General features: G+C 38.4%; 1 protein-coding gene across 2 annotated transcripts in view; it reads right to left on the reverse strand.

Moving 5' to 3' along the window:
• The window catches only part of LOC133648896 (pro-neuregulin-2, membrane-bound isoform-like), a 133,077-nt gene that overhangs the window by 6,073 nt on the left and 110,221 nt on the right, over positions 1–16,783 (reverse strand). For both annotated transcript variants that reach the window (XM_062045417.1, XM_062045416.1), the window contains 4 exons: positions 14,975–15,104; positions 12,337–12,464; positions 6,223–6,438; positions 3,701–3,884 (listed from right to left, as the gene is read on the reverse strand). In XM_062045417.1, coding sequence (XP_061901401.1) covers positions 3,701–3,884; positions 6,223–6,438; positions 12,337–12,464; positions 14,975–15,104 — 658 coding nt within the window. The remainder of the gene's footprint in view (positions 1–3,700; positions 3,885–6,222; positions 6,439–12,336; positions 12,465–14,974; positions 15,105–16,783) is intronic.

The following is a 16,783-nucleotide window of genomic DNA, read 5'->3' on the forward strand; positions in this document are numbered from 1 at the left end:
TTACGGAGTCGCGGGGGGTGCTGGAGCCTATCTCAGCTGCATTCGGGCGGAAGGCGGTGTACACCGTGGCCAAGTCGCCAATTGTGGTAAACAGGAACAGTTTAATTTTTAGATCAAGCAGAGTGAAAAACAATTATGAATCACTTAATTCTGAAGATTTCTTTTTAATTCCTAACAGCTTGACAAACGAGTGACAAACAGTACTCTTTATCAATCTTGCTCTAATCATCTCTCATTGGTGTTGTCAGATTGGCTTTGCAGGTTGGAGTCTTGTCATGGACTATTTTCTTTAAATTTCACCACATTGTTTCAAGTGGATTTCGATCCAGACTATTTGCAGGCAATTACATTGTTCTTATTTATCTTTTTTTCAAGGAAAGTTTTTACAGTTTTTGTTCTATGACAAGATGAAAAATCTTGAAAAATGTTGTCATCATCCCCAAACATCCTTTCCATTGATGGAATAAGAGAATTGTCCAAAATGTAAACTTGTGCTTTTAACAAAGCTGTAATGACAGCCATCTCCCCGGTGCCACCACCTGACATACAGCCCTATCCCATCAATGACTGTGGACATGTGCATGTTTTCTTCAGGCAGTCGTTTTCATAAAATCCCATTGGAAAGGCTCCAAACAAAAGTTCCAGCATCATCACCTTGTCCAATGCAGATCCACGATTCATCACTTAATATGACTTTAATCCAGTCATCTATAATCCACAATTGATTTTCCTTAGCCCATTGTGCCCTCGTTTTCTTTGTTGTTGTTGTTGAAATGTTTCATTTGGCTTTTCTGTATTTAAATGCCATTTCCTTTAGGCAGTTTCTTAGAGTTCGGTCACAGACGGTGACTCTACTTTCCGCCCACGTGTCCTTTTATATGTTTTTCTGTGCGTATTTTCAAGGCATATCGCTTTACCTTTTCTGTCTTGACGCGTTGATGTTTTTTTGGTCTATCAGTATGCTTGCCTTGTAGAACCTTTCCATGTTCTTTGTACTTGGTCTAAATTTTAGGCACAGCTGACTGTAAACAATCAACATCTTTTGCAACATGGCGTGATTGAAGAAGATTGATAATTTTCTCCTTTGTTTCAACGGACATCTCTCGTGCTGGAGCCATGATCCATGATCCATGTCAATCCACTTGGTGCCACAGCTCTCCAAAGTTTGTAAACTCGTTTTTAACTGCAAACTAATGAACATATTTCATCTGATGGAAATGTTAGCTTTGGAAATGAACATTCAGGGTGATTCCATAATTGTTGCTTAAAATTTAATTATTCCATAATTTTTTGATCTCAGTTGCTGCTTGTCACTTGTTAAGTCCATACCTCATATACTGCATGCTGTTATAAAAGCCAGAGGTGGTGCAACAAAGTACAGTGGAACTTTGATGTACGAACCCCTCTATTTGCGAACTTTCCAATTTACAAACTAACCATATCAAACCATGTCTCCATGTATGAACGCTTTATTCAGTCATGCCTGCAAGACAAAACGCAGGGAGCATGATTGTAGAGCAGGCGGGGCCCTCCACTCACTTTCAGGAGACTTCCTTGTCACGTTTCTCATGTCTGTTATCTGTTTTTTTTTGTACAAAATTAAACAACTGAATGAACATCGTCAAAGTATGGTGATTCCATAATTTTTTACCACAGGTTGTAATTGCGGCCCCCGCACACTGCGTAGCAAAAGGTAAATAAATTAAGGTAATGTAAACACAAAATTTCCCGCACAACAAGAACCCATTGGGCAACCCAAAACAACTTCCTCTAAACAAGCAGTACTGTATTTGACACTAAATAGTGTCAAAATATACAATTTTACATTCATAATGACTGAAGGACTATCCTAACGCAGCGTCCCGATAGCTACTGGTAAAAGTAGTTAACCAGCCTAGTCTTGTGATTCTGACTCACCCTGACTCTGCGTCCACTGGCCCCCTGGTGAATTGAAGATTCAGTGGTACCTCTATCTTTGTAGGCCGCACTTTTCATACGATTTGGTTTTAGATGAACATTTTCACCAAAAATACTGCATACCCTGGTTTTCATAACAAACTAACAAACTAGTCCTAGTGTTTTCGGCATTAGAATTGAGTGCCAAAACAAAGAATCCCACGCATTGGCGACTCTGTCTGTTCATTTTGTATTGAGTATGAGTTTAATAAATATGTCACCATGGGGCCAAAAAAAGTTGCAAGTGCCAGCAATTTGATAAAGAAGGTTAGGAAAAATGCTGAATTACAGAAAGAACGTGTAGCAAAATACATGGCTTGTCCCTCCCCTTCTACCTCTCTGCCCATCAACTTGCCGTCATCAGTAAAGGTAAAAGTGCTTTTAATAGTTAAATTATTCATTTCATTGGTCATTTATATGTATGCCATTTTGTTTTTCGCGTGTATAAATATAATAATTTTCTACAAAAAAGTAGGTTAAGTAGGTTATTTCTTATGAGAAAATGTATTCTAAATACTGCTGTACTGTGACACTGGTGGAAACAGGGATACAGTATACAGTGGATGTCTGCCTATTTGTGACACTACATTAGTGGCCCTGTACTGTATATTTAGATGTTATTTTTTTTCTTATCATATCACTGCTCATTTTTTTCTTTAAAAAATAGGCCGATTTTTTTTCACACAAAACCCACCGCAATCACCTAAGTTGGTAATCATTTATAAAAACATGGTAATAAAGCATGACACGTATGGAATAGTAATACAGCATACGTGTACATAATGACGTGACATACTGTAGGTGCAGGATGGGTACCGCAGCACTTGTTGTTAACAGTCAACAAGTTCACTAAATGATCCTAAATCGTTACAACAGGCAAGCAGTGTGGATTATTTAGATACGGCCTGAAAGAACGCCTACGCCAGGGGTGTCAAACGTACGGCCCGAGGGCCGGCTCAGGCCCGCAAACAGGTTTTATCCGGCCCGTGGGATGAGTTTGCTAAGTATAATAATTAACCTGAAATGTTTTAACAAAAAAATAGCTGTTCTAAATGTGTCCACTAGATGTCGCAATAGCAGTTATTTGTATATTTGTAGATTATGCTACATAAGTACAAAATAAACCACATGATGTTAGTATATCAGTCGAGGAAAATTATCAATTTACATAAATAACATACTGTAATTGGATTTTGATGTAATTTTAACACCAATGAGTTGACTGATGAAAATGATCACACAATGTATTCAGAAAATATAAATAATGCCAAATAAAGAGAGTACTAGTAACCGGAATATGTAAGTGTAAAAAAAACAACAACAACATTATGATTTGTACAATATCAGAATGTGCTTGTTCTATTTTTAAACAAAGAAAACAATCTGAATTTGTCTTCAGTTTTAAGTTATTGTGCCGTGATTTTTCCAGTCCGGCCCACTTGGGAGAAGATTTTTCTCCATGTGGCCCCCCATCTAAAATGAGTTTGACACCCCTGGCCTACGCCATCTCTGACTGCTAGCCAGGACGACCCATTGGCAACCCATGATACGTAGGCGCTGTTGTCACAGTAATCTTTTTCTATCGATCATCTTTTGTTGTCAATTATTAGTGGCTGTACAGCTATTGAAGATTTGTTCGGTATGATTTTTTTTTTTTCCAAACAAACTGTAAGTCGACCATTGTGTTCAATTGTTGCAAACAACACCACTCTGTAACATGTAAGCACAATGTTTGTTTACATACATCAGGGCATCGTAGCAGCGGCTGGTCGTCATCTCTGTGGTAGGCTGCGGCGGCAGGCGGCAATGAGAGGGCATGGCATGTGTTGGGTGAGGTGATGTGGAAGGTGGGAACCTGGGGTGGCAGCGGAGGGTAGTGGAACTCCACCGGAGACAAGCGCGCTGGTGTGGTCAGTGCTGACACATACCTGCGAGGGGGCAACACACAATCACAGTGTCAACTTTTTATTTTTTATTTGTAAGTTATACTATCTTAAAGAAAATACTGGTTTGCTGTGTTCTTAAGGGCATCTTGGCTTCAGTGATCCAGTGTAGTGTTTGCTATGTTATCAAACTTTGCATTTTTAGTTTCACTTTACTTTAAATGGAAATTTGAAATAACAACTAGATGAGGCAATTCCTGAAGGAATTGCATTTGAATGCTCCAATGTTGAAGTTGAACTGAAATCCAGGATTTGTTTTAGAATTGTTGAAGTACAGCACACAATTCCTGAACAGGCTGAATATTTTGAAGTTGGAAGAGTTTGAATCAGATGAAAAATGTGGGAATTGTGGAACTTTGAAGAATGTCCCATTGGTTTAAATGGCAATTTCCCAAATATTTGAGAATTTCGGGAAAAGTGGGACTTTTTTTAAAATGGTAAAAAACTTAAATGGTTTATATGAGTTTAAATGGTTGGTGTTGAAATTTTTCAAATCGGTCGAGAAATGTTGAGATAGTAACATGTTGAATTGAGAAATGGTGTTACGGAATTCCTGGAATTTCGGGAAAACCGGGATTTTTTCCAGATCAAAAAAACTATTTTGTTTTTAGTCTTAATTAAGAGGAATATTTTGACGGAGGAACGGTCGGAGTGGGTTGAAAATTGTGGTCGGAGTAGTCGCCAGAAAAAAGGTGGAAATAGGGCTTTGGAAAACCAGGAATTCTGGAAAATCTTGGAATTTTTTTTAACTTACAAAAAAGGGTAGTTTGAATTTCAGAATGGTGGAATGTGTTGAAGATGGAATGGTGTGAATTGGTTGAAAAATTTTGAAATTATGAAAGTTTGAAAAATGGCCAATTCATTTTGAATGGGAAAAATGTCCCTAAAGCCTGGAATTCTGGGAAATCTGGGAATTTTCCAAATTTGTTAAGGGAAAGCCTGTGATTCGTCGAATAGGCTGAACAGTTGGAAGCTGTAACGGTTTGAATCGGATGAAAAATGTGGAAGTCAAAATCTGGAGAAGAAGAATAAGTTGTTGCATAATAATAAAAAATGGATTAATTGTGGTGTAGAAAACCATTAAAACCATTTAAAAAATAAATTCCCAAATTAACCAATATTACAAAGAACCTCGTGGGGCGGCGTGGCGAAGTTGGTAGAGTGGCCGTGCCAGCAATCGGAGGGTTGCTGGTTACTGGGGTTCAATTCCCACCTTCTACTATCCTAGTCATGTACGTTGTGTCCTTGGGCAAGACACTTCACCCTTGCTCCTGATGGCTGCTGGTTAGCGCCTTGCATGGCAGCTCCCGCCATCAGTGTGTGAATGTGTGTGTGAATGGGTGAATGTGGAAATACTGTCAAAGCGCTTTGAGTACCTTGAAGGTAGAAAAGCGCTATACACGTATAACCCATTTATCATTTATTTAATTGTATCTTATCTCTCAAGCGCAGTACACAATTTTCACCACTAGATGTCACCAAAGACTGAATGTAAATTACAGCCAATGTGCCTGTGTGACGAGTCATTGGAGCACAAACTTAAAGAGACAGTACGGAATGATTGTTGTGTCTTATCCTCAGGCTCCCTCTACCGTCTTGGAGTGTATCCAATGTTTTAGTTACAGGGGTAAATAGAAACGTGCAGTATAGGTTGATTGGCAACACTAAATTGGCCCTAGTGTGTAAATGTGAGTGTGAATGTTGTCTGTCTATCTGTGTTGGCCCTGTGATGAGGTGGCGACTTGTCCAGGGTGTACCCCGCCTTCCGCCCGAATACAGCTGAGATAGGCTCCAGCACCCCCCGCAACCCCGAAAGGGACAAGCGGTAGAAAATGGATGGACAGTAGAAAAAACAATTTGTTAACAGGCGGAGTTAATAATATAAATAATACAAATTAGTTTATATTTTAATTAAATATGTTTTGATTTAATAAATTGATTATTAGTAATGTATTTAAATATTTGTTTTAAAATCGTAATTATGTTTTTTCATAAATACACAATTACATGCTTTAAACATGTGTGATGAGAACGAAAAAAGTCAAGCCAATAAACGCTCAAAATGAGAACAAGTTGTGTTTATAATGTCTTAAATGACAAAATAATACTAAATTAAGCAAAGATTTAAAAAAATAATAATCACGTCTGCAAATTTTAAAATGCAAAACAAACAAATGTCAAAGCACTGCACAAAACTTTACCATTGGCACTGACATCTCTAGAAGATTGAGTTGGGTTTTCTAATAATACTAATAGGGTATTCTGTGGTCTCCACGTTGACAGACAAAAAAAAAGACAAAAAAAGACAAAAAAGCTTTGCTACCTGTCACTGTGAGGTGAATCTCTTAAAGAGTCGTAGGAATCCCCGTACTGCATTCCTGGACTGGATACCTCCATACAGCCCCAGTGGGCCGCCCTCCTTGCCATACAAGCTGGACTGCTGCATTTACTGGTTCCAACAGAGCTGGACAGCCCACCTGACTGGCAGTCAGAATTCATACTGTCTGTTCTCTCCATGCTCCACGTCTGCTCCTCATGTCTGCAGATGTCAGAGCAGAACTAGTTTAAAAAGGTTACAGCAGCGTCGGGGAGGCAGGGGACCGTGAGATAGAGGAACAGTAAAGGTGGAAAAAGACTTGATGTTAAGGGAGTAGAGATACAGTATTTGCTCATACTGAAAAACATATGTGTTGTATGTAGGTATATGTTTTTTGGCTCCCATGAGTTTACCAATATAATTCACCAATAAATGCTGTTCGTATTAAAATGTAAACAATACTCATGAAGAGATCATTCATTTTCTATACATGATTGTTTTTGGGATGTGGGAGTGAGGTGGAGAAAACACACACTCATACACACAGGGAGAGACGTATAAACTTCACACAGATATGCTCAAACCGAACTGAACCTTCAATCTACTGATTTTAGGAACAACGTGCTGACCACTCAGCATGTGTTTCCCAACCTTAATTGAGCTAAGGCACACATCGTACATTTGAAAAATCTCGCACTACACCACAAAGCAGGCCATGGCTTGTTCTGTATGTTTGAATGGCAACAGGACGATACGTAGGTTAATTATGTTCTATCTGCGTTCTCGTGGAAGAGTGTTTTATTGTTCTGCCCGTCACTATATGTCACTACATTACTTGTAATAAAAAAATAATAATTTTCAGACCAAATAAGTGAAATGTAATAATCTAATGCTCTCTCCCGATACACTTATATTGCCACACAGTGGTTGGGAATTACTGCACTCGGCCACAAATATGATTTGCTCGACCAGCATGATCTGGCCCGCGGGCCGTAGTTGGGCACCCCTGGTTTAACTGAACATATATATTTTTGAAATGTCTATATTTTTCAAAACTGCTAATTATAGTAAATAAAAATGGTTTGTTGGTCTGAAGATTTTGTCTGGTGTTTAGACCTATCATTCACATAAACAAAAGCTTTTGATTGAATACACATTCAATAATAGCCAACATTAGCTAGCCAAAATGCTATAATTATGGTATAGTTATGGTAATGACGAAAGGGCGTAGTTACGTCTATGTAAGACAAGAAAACATAAGTATTTTTTTGTTTCTGTTTTTTATGCATTTTTATCCATATGACAAATACAAGTCGGCTAACAATTAAGCTATTCTATTACGCCTATAAAGCCTTAAAAAAAACCATCCAAAACCCGCCAAAAATACATCATTTACATCTCGTGACCTGAATACTAACCAAATATTAGCAATATTGCTATTATTTTTGCTAATGTCGAGGAGCTACTTTTAGTGGCGCAATAGACACAGAGAGGTAACCAAACTGACATTTCTTTAAAAGGAACCTATGATCAAAATTATCTACATTCAAACCACTTCTTTGTGGTCTGGATGATGTATATTAGATATGCTTTGGCATCCATTTTGTATAAATGTTGCTCCACCGTCACTTTCATTAGCCTGTTTTTTGAGTCTGCCTGCAATACATTTGTGGAGGCGTTGTCCAATAGCGAATTAAATCATTCTTCACTCTCTGTAAGAGTATTGTATTTTTATATTTTGAATATGTACATTGTTTAAATTTATGTTTTGATGCTATGTTTCCAGTTCCTCCCTCTCTGGCTTTGAGATTATCTTAAAGGCCTACTGAAACCCACTACTACCGACCACACAGTCTGATAGTTTATACATCAATGATGAAATCTTAACATTGCAACACATGCCAATACGGCCGGGTTAACTTATAAAGTGCAATTTTAAATTTCCCGCTAAACTTCCGGTTGAAAACGTCTTTGGATGATGACGTCTGCGTGTGACGTAACCAGTGAAACAGAAGTATCGGTACCCCATTGAATACAATACAAAATAGCTCTGTTTTCATCACATAATTCCACAGTATTCTGGACATCTGTGTTGGTGAATCTTTTGCAATTTGTTTAATGAACAATGAAGACTGCAAAGCAGAAAGTTGTAGGTGGGATCGGTGCTACAGCAACACAACCAGGAAGACTTTGACTCGGATAGCAGACGCGTTAGCCGACGCTAGCCACCGACCGCACGGATGATCGTGGTGAAGTCCTTCGTCCTTCCGTCGATCGCTTGAATGCAGGTGAACACGGGTGTTGATGAGCAGATGAGGGCTGGCTGGCGTAGGTGGAGCGCTAATGTTTTTATCATAGCTCTGTGAGGTCCCGTTACTAAGTTAGCTTCAATGGCGTCGTTAGCAACAGCATTTTTAAGCTTCGCCAAGCTGGAAAGCATTAACCATGTATTTACATGTTCATGGTTTAATAGTATTGTTGATTTCCTGTCTATCCTTCCAGTCAGGGGTTTATGTATTTTGTTTCTATCTGCATTTGAGCCCGATGCTATCACGTTAGCTCCGTGGCTAATTTAGCTTCAATGGCGTCGTTAGCCACAGCATTGTTAACCTTCGCCAGGCTGGAAAGCATTAACCGTGTATTTACATGTCCATGGTTTAATAGTATTGTTGATCTTCTGTCTGTCCTTCCAGTCAGGGATTTATTTATTTTGTTTCTATGTGCAGTTAAGCACGATGCTATCATGTTAGCTAACCCACTTCTCTAAATTGGGCTGGCTCAAGGTGGAGGACAGAGTTAAACAACTTGCACTGAGCCTAGTCTATAAAATCCGCTACACCTCCCTGATACCGAAGTACATGTCAAACTACTTCCTTAACGTAAATGACCGCCATAACCACAACACCAGGGGGAGCTCCACTAACCACGTTAAACCCAGATTCCGAACTAACAAAGGTCTTAACTCATTCTCTTTCTATGCCACATCAATGTGGAATGCGCTCCCAACAGGTATAAAAGAAAGGGCATCTCTATCCTCCTTCAAAACCGCAATAAAAGTTCACCTCCAGGCAGCTACAACCCTAAACTAACACCCTCCCCGGATTGCTAATAATCAAATGTAAACAATCAAATGCAGATCATTTTTCTTATGCCTTCTGATCTCTCTCTCTCTCTCTCTCTCTCTCTCTCTCTCTCTCTCTCTCTCTCTCTCTCTCTCTCTCTCTCTCTCTCTCTCTCTCTCTCTCTCTCTGTCCACTACTTGATGTCCATACCCCCCCCCCTCTCCACACCCCTGATTGTAAATAATGTAAATAATTCAATGTGATTATCTTGTGTGATGACTGTATTATGATGATAGTATATATGATAGTATATATCTGTATCATGAATCAATTTAAGTGGACCCCGAATTAAACAAGTTGAAAAACTTATTCGGGTGTTACCATTTAGTGGTCAATTGTACGGAATATGTACTTCACTGTGCAACCTACTAATAAAAGTCTCAATCAATCAATCAATCAGCTCCGTAGCTAAAGTGTTTCGTCGATGTATTGTCGTGGAGATAAAAGTCACTGTGAATGTCCATTTCGCATTCTCGACTTTCATTTTCAAGAGGATATAGTATCCGAGGTGGTTTGAAATACAAATCCGTGATCCACAATAGAAAAAGGAGAGAGTGTGGAATCCAATGAGCCAGCTTGTACCTAAGTTACGGTCAGAGCGAAAAAAGATATGTCTTGCACTGTATTCTAGTCCTTCACTCTAACGTTCCTCATCCACGAATCTTTCATCCTCGCTCAAATTAATGGGGTAATCGTCGCTTTCTCGGTCCAAATCTCTCTCGCTGCTGGTGTAAACAATAGGAAAATATGAGCAGTCCTTCCTCCGGTGTTGTCACGCTACTTCCGGTAGGGGCAAGGCTTTTTTTTATCGGAGACCAAAAGTTGCGAACTTTATCGTCGTTGTTCTATACCAGGGGTCGGCAACCTTTACCACTCAAAGAGCCATTTTGGAAAGTTTCACAAATTAAAGAAAACAATGGGAGCCACAAAAAATTTTGTAGGTTTAAAATGAAAAACACCACATACAAAGCTTAAATTGCTTTGCGCTATGTTAACCAGGGGTCTCTGACACACGCACCGGCACGCATCTTAATAATGAAATTTAATGGCGCTTTATAGCGTCTTTCTTGCCAACCCTCTCAATTTTCCGGGAGACTCCCAAATTTCAGGGCGTACTGGCACTGCTTTTAGCACCCTCTACAGCCTGCCCAAACAGTGTACCTGCTTGGCCACATGTTGAATGCACTTAAGTGACAGCAAGGCATACTTGTTCAACAGCCACACAGCTTACACTGACGGTAGTCGTACAAAAACAACTTTAACACTGTTACGTTACAAATATGCGCCACACTTTGAACCCACACCAAAAAAGAATGACAAACACATTTCTGGAGAACATCTGCACTGTAACACAACATAAACACAACACAACAAATACCCAGAATCCCATGCAGCCCTAACTCTTCCGCTCAACCGACGCACGGAGAGGGGGGGGGGGGGGGGGGGTGATGTGTGGGGGGGTTTGGTGGTAGCGGGGGTGTATAATGTAGACCGGAAGCGTTAGGGCTGCATGGGATTCTGGGTATTTGTTGTGTTGTGTTACGGTGCGGACGTTCTCCAGAAATGTCTTTGTCATTCTTTTTTGGTGAGGGTTCACAGTGTGGCGCATATTTGTAACGTAACAGTGTTAAAGTTGTTTTATACGGTCACCGTCAGTGTAAGCTGTGTGGCTGTTGACCAAGTATGCCTTGCTGTCGCCTACGTGTGCAAGTAAAAGCAACATATAACATGTTGCCGGGCTGGCACGCTGTTTGTAAATGCTATAGAGGACAATTAATGCAGTGCCATTAGGGCATGCCCTTGATTAAGTAATTAGAGTGAAAATAGGATAATATTTGCCCTGGGAGATTTCTAGGAGAGGCAGTCTCCTGGGAAAATCGGGAGGGTCGTGCAGCTGAGCCGCATCAGAGTGGTCAAAGAGCCGCATGCGGCTCCGGAGCCGCGGGTTGCCGACCCCTGTTCTATACTAAATCCTTTCAGCAAAAATATTGCAATATCGCGAAATGATCAAGTATGACATATAGAATGGATCTGCTATCCCCGTTTAAATTTAAAAAAATAATTTCAGTAGGCCTTTAATGTCAAAATAAAAACGTTCACCTTGCATTGACGTCGCAATGTAGCCAGGTGCAAACCCCCGCAAAACAGAGGCACTCAAAACTATGTTCAAGCTCACGCAAAAATGCATGAACTTTATGATACGATGCTTCGGCACAGTTTCACACAACATTGTAACAACATTTATAATATGTACTATTTATTACTCATTATCACTTTTTCATTGCATTTTACTTTTATTGATGTAAGTAAAAGTGTTGCCGCTGAAGTGGCAGCAGGTTGCAGCAGCTCTGTGCTCTCATGTCCTTCTTTATGTTAGTTAATGTAAGTTGTTTTTATGGATTTTTTCAAACGACTCCGACCACATCATTTCCATTTTAGGATGAATAAAAATCTTATCCTATCCTATGAGTCAGAAAAAACTAAATGTATCATAGGTCCCCACTTTAACCTTATAATATTGCAAGACCTTTACAGGAATTACATCTTATCAAACACAATTATTGTTTACTTGTGTTCCACAAAACATATGTAGTCATGTGGCACGGTTGATGTAGATCCAGGTCCATTATATTACTGATAACATGAATGTTAATGTAAATATAGTAATTGCTTAACATAGAGCACAAACTGCACAAGCTACATATAGACCTTGACATACAGTATATGGCCAAGGCCTGTAGATGAGTTGTCTTTCTTCTTTCACATTAATGTTTGGCCATCATTCAACTCTTGTCTGTTCTGTTGCTGAGTATGTAAGTAATGCACTGTGACCAACATTGATGATGATTGGCCATGAACTCATAATGTTGTCTGGTACAGTTCCACCAAATGTGTCGTCTGTCCAATATTGCATACTAACAACGACCGATGTCCTTTTAATATTATAAATACTAAAATGACAGAAGGGCAAAAAAACAACAGTGTGTTTGAAAGCTACCTTGATGCATGCGAGGCAGTGGTAGAGTGATGCGAGCGAGTAGACATTCGGCTGCCTGCGTAGTTGCCGGCACCTTCAGCTCCATGGCTGATGACACACTCTGTGGTAGGGACACTCTTGGAGATGTACTAAAAAAACAAACGTTAAACACATTTTACAATAAGTTTGCAAACATATAGTCAAAATCCATCAACTATGCTATACAGTATATTAAGGAGTTCTGTCAAGAAAGTGTCTTAACTGTAGACTTAGAGAGACTAATCCAAGCATGTGTCTCTAGCAGGCTAGCCTACTGTAATGGCCCTTCTCACAGAGTTCTCTAGAGGAGCTGCAAAGCACCTGTAGTACATCCAGAATTCTGCTGCTCGAGTCCTGACTAGAACAAAGATATCTAACCATATTAATCAATTTCTAAAGTTGCTGCATTGTCTTCCTGTCACTCAGACATGTCTTTAAAATAGCTCTGCTTGTGTACACGTCTTTTCATGGTCTGGCGCCATATTACATCTCTTGACATTTTAGAGCCATATGAACCATATTGTGCTCCCAGAACTTCCTGGTGCCCAGAGTCAGGACTAAACAGGGTAAGGCTATGTTTCAGTTTCATGCTTCTATAATCTCGAACAGTCTTCCAAAGGCTTTGACTTCAACTCAACCTCAACTTTGGCAATGTTCAGATCCAGGCTGAAAACACTTTTATTTAACTGTGTATATGACAACTAAAGTGTTTTATATACACTCTTTGATTTTAATTCAATTAATTCATTATTATTTTTACAACTGTTTTTGTTTTTTATTTGTGATCTTACTTGCCTTTTATACATTGTATGCATCTGTAAAGCACTTTGAATTGCCTTCCATACCATTTGTACTCAATAAACAAACCTGCCTCGCCTTACAGTGTTTCCATTTACAGGCAGCAAAAACAGTAACTTTTTAAACACTCAGTTCTTTTCAGTCAACATTACACTCAATATTTAATAGTAAAGTCATATTAATTGTACAAAAAACATACTAATATATGAAATAAGTAGATAAATGTACGCATTTAGACAGTCTAAAGATAATGGGAATGTGTTGCATGTTATTGTCCATACGGTAGTTATTATAGTCATCAGAAAAATATATTTGGGCTTGATTCCTATTTTGCATAATATAAGACTTCTTAATATTCAAATACTTAATGCTGTATGAAGTTGAACCTTGACCCTTTTTTACATTCAATATGTTTAGTTCATTGTGTTGCACTAAAGAAAGCTTATTTTGCAAGTTTGTGTGACCTCAACATGTCTTCAATGGAAGATTTTGTTTTCTACCATTGAACATTGATAAATTGAACTGGAAATCTCACGTAAAAAATATACAACATAAAGTAGCAAGAAGCACGTCAATAATGAATAAAGCAAAACATGTTCTAGACAAAAAATCACTTCATAGTCTATACTGCTCACTAGTGTTACCATATCTGAGCTACTGTGTAGAAATATGGGGAAATAATTACAAAAGTACACTTCATTCATTAACGGTGTTACAAAAAAGATCAGTTAGAATAATACATAATGTTGGATATAGAGAACATACAAATCCTTTATTTATTGAATCAAAGATACTGAAATTCCACGACATAGTGAATTTGCAAACAGCTAAAATTATGCACAAAGCAAACTACAACCTGCTACCCAAGAATATACAACAATTCTTCTCAACAAAAGAGGAGAAATATAATCTTAGAGAAAAATGTAATTTAAAACATTTGTACGCACGTACAACACTTAAGACCTTCAGTATATCAGTATGTGGAATTAAATTATGGAATGGATTAAGCAAAGCAATCAAACAATGTACTAATAGGATCCACTTCAAGAAACTCTTCAAACTTAAAGTGTTTACAAAGTACAAAGAAGAAGAACCATGACAAACATTTTCAATTTATTTCATCCATTCATTCATCCATTCTTAAAGTAATCTTACTTATCTCATCATATGAAATATGACTTTCTTCACCAATTATTATTATTAAATTCTTACTATTATTTATTTATTTATTTTTATTGTGATTACATATGGAGTTTATTGTGAAAAAATTGAGAACAGGAAGTGAATAAAAAAAGTTTCAGCAACTGTTATGTAAAGAAAAGGGGTAGGATTAAATAAGCTCTGCTTCTTCCTACTCCTTTTCGAACATGTTGAAAAGAGAAACTGGAAATTGTGATGTATCATGTTGTATGCTTGCATGTTCGAAATAAACTCAAACTCAAACTCAAACTCAAACCAGACTCAGCAGTTAATGAGCATGAATCGTTAGCAGTATTGTGCCATGCAGTGTGGAACTTACAGACTAAACCATCAATCAATCAATCAATGTTTATTTATATAGCCCTAAATCACAAGTGTCTCAAAGGGCTAAAAAAATACTACTTCTAACATAGTGTAATTATGGTTTCCCTTGAGATGATCGTCATGATTTTCCGATTTATCCCTACAAACTCTGCATGAAAGTAGTAATAATTCTATTCAACTAACAAGTGAGTCGAATAGAATGTGTTTTTGTCTGAAGTGTCGCAGATATGTTAGTTGATTCTAACATGAGAATTACCTGTACCTGTCTTTGCTGTGTGTTTCTACTGTTTGGACTCACATCAACCATGGGAATTTCTTCGGGACCAGGCCCAGGGTGGTTGGGGCCGTTGGCCAGCATGCGGTTGGGCTGCTCCACACACTGATTCTGGTTCTGATGTAGGTGATGTTGCATCTTCTTCCTGTGCTTCCTACAAATGTCATAAAATGGAAACAATAATTGGTTTGAGAAAATGTTGACATGTGGGAATGCTGAAGGACATTTCTATTCAGACTCATGTTGTTGGGTTCAAAAAGAAATCTGGGGCACTTCCTTCTTCCTAAACTCAAAATAGTGGCATAGTGTATTCCTCCCATTCCCTGGAAATGTAGTTTGGATTGTTTTCATCAGTCCAGTATTATGAGACGTGCACCTAAACAAATCTGAGTCAACGTGTATCAAACAGGTCACATCACTTTGCATTGTGCATAACCCACATATCACATATAAACATGTGCAGTACCATGTAAATGTTACTCTTAAAGGGGAAAAAAATGACAGTGTTAGGGAGTCTTTTTTTTAATTATAATCCCTTTATTCTAACCCATTCTGACTGTACCTACATTTTTATTTTGCAATGTTGTACAATCTTAAAGGAGAACTGTGTTTTGTTTGGAATTTTGCCTATCATTAACAATCCCTATGCAAGACAAGAACACATTTGTCTTTCTTTTTATATGCATTCTGAATTGTAATATGTGGCAAGTACGAGGTGGCCATCAATGAAACTAAAGTAATGAAAGTCATCTATTGCGCGTTAAAAGCCCTCTAAATAACATTGGAAACCGCCAACAATATAATCCATTTACATGTTGTGACCTGAATATTAACCAAGGATTTACAATATTGTGCATATGAGCGCTAATGCCGAGGAACTACATATAGCGGTGCATTAAACACATAGAGCTAACTAGTTTAGGAAGCTATTGACATACTGAGCCGGTGAGTTGCTGCATCGCCTTTGAGTTGAATAGTTAATTCTAGATCACAGATCATGCCTCTAACTTTTACAGTAGAAGGTTGTGGCGATAAACGGAGAATTTTGTCAACTTTGAAACCAAACTTATCGCGAGAAATACACAAACAGACGCTCGTTTGCGCCCACTATTTTTGAATGTATTTTTATTTTACCTGCATGAGGATTATGATTAATTCTGCATCTAAACAGGAATATATGAAAAGCCCATCAGCCTGCATTCCAGGGAGAGCAGACAATGTACAGAATTGTTTTTATTTTGTTTGTCGTTTGTGTTTATTGTTAAGCACTTAGCAATACTGTACTTGCTCCCATCTGTTAAAAAGCTCTATGGAGATGATGATTTCATTTTCCAGCATGATCCACCAGTGCCAAAACCACCAGTAACTGGTGTACTGACCATGGCATTACTGTCCTCGATTGACCTGCCAACTCCACTGACCTGAACCCCATAGAGAATTTGTGGGGTATTGTGAAGAAGAAGCTGAAAGACACCAGACCCAATAATGCAAATGAGCTAAAGACCACTATTGAAGCATCCTGGGCATCCATAACACCTCAGCAATGCCACAGGCTGATTGCCTCCATGCTACGCCGCATTGGTGCAGTAATCCGTGCAAAAGGATTCCCAACCAAGTACTGAGTGCATTAATTGACATTTTCAAATGTTTGATTTTGTTTTGCTGTTATAAATCTTTATTTTTTACTTGGTCTGGGGAAATATTCTAATTTTTTGAGATGGGATTTTTGAGTTTTCTTAAGATGTATGCCATAATCAGCAATATTAAAATAATAAAAGGCTTGCAATATTTCAGTTGATGTGTAATGAATCCAGAATGTATGACATTCCGATG

This window comes from Entelurus aequoreus, linkage group LG04, assembly GCF_033978785.1.
Source record: "Entelurus aequoreus isolate RoL-2023_Sb linkage group LG04, RoL_Eaeq_v1.1, whole genome shotgun sequence".
In the NCBI taxonomy this organism is placed as follows: Eukaryota; Metazoa; Chordata; class Actinopteri; order Syngnathiformes; family Syngnathidae; genus Entelurus; species Entelurus aequoreus.